The 355-nt window shown below is 57.5% G+C and overlaps 1 protein-coding gene across 1 annotated transcript in view; it reads left to right on the top strand.

The window, feature by feature from the left end:
• The window catches only part of EMH_0038880 (uncharacterized protein), a gene marked incomplete at both ends in the record, with an annotated part of 10,381 nt that overhangs the window by 4,356 nt on the left and 5,670 nt on the right, over nucleotides 1–355 (top strand). Inside the window, one exon of the mRNA XM_013495335.1 lies at nucleotides 1–353. Within this exon, the coding sequence (XP_013350789.1) occupies nucleotides 1–353 (353 nt within the window). The remainder of the gene's footprint in view (nucleotides 354–355) is intronic.

Raw genomic sequence — 355 nt, forward strand, 5'->3', positions numbered from 1 at the left:
TGCTGTTGCTGCTGCTGCTGTTGCTGCTTCTGTTGCTGCTGCTGCTGCTGCTGCTGCTGTTGCTGCTGCTGCTGTTGTTGCTGGTGGTGCTGGTGCTGTTGGTGGTGCTGGTGATGCTGCGGCTGCTGCTGCTCCCTCTCTTGTTTGCTGCTGCCCTGAATTCCGCTGCAGCAGCAGCAGCAGCAACAGCAGCAGCAGCAGCAACAGCAGCAGCAGCAAATTGTTTTACGGGGTGATTGTTGTTGCTGCTCTTGCGTTGCTGAGAGACATACGACTAGCAGCATTAGCAGCAGCTGCTGCTGCTGTTGCTGTTGCTGCTGCTGCTGCTGCTGCTGTTGCTGCTGCTGGTGCTGCT

The sequence above is a fragment of the Eimeria mitis genome, genomic scaffold (assembly GCF_000499745.2).
Source record: "Eimeria mitis Houghton genomic scaffold, Emh_scaff1528, whole genome shotgun sequence".
NCBI lineage: Eukaryota > Apicomplexa > Conoidasida > Eucoccidiorida > Eimeriidae > Eimeria > Eimeria mitis.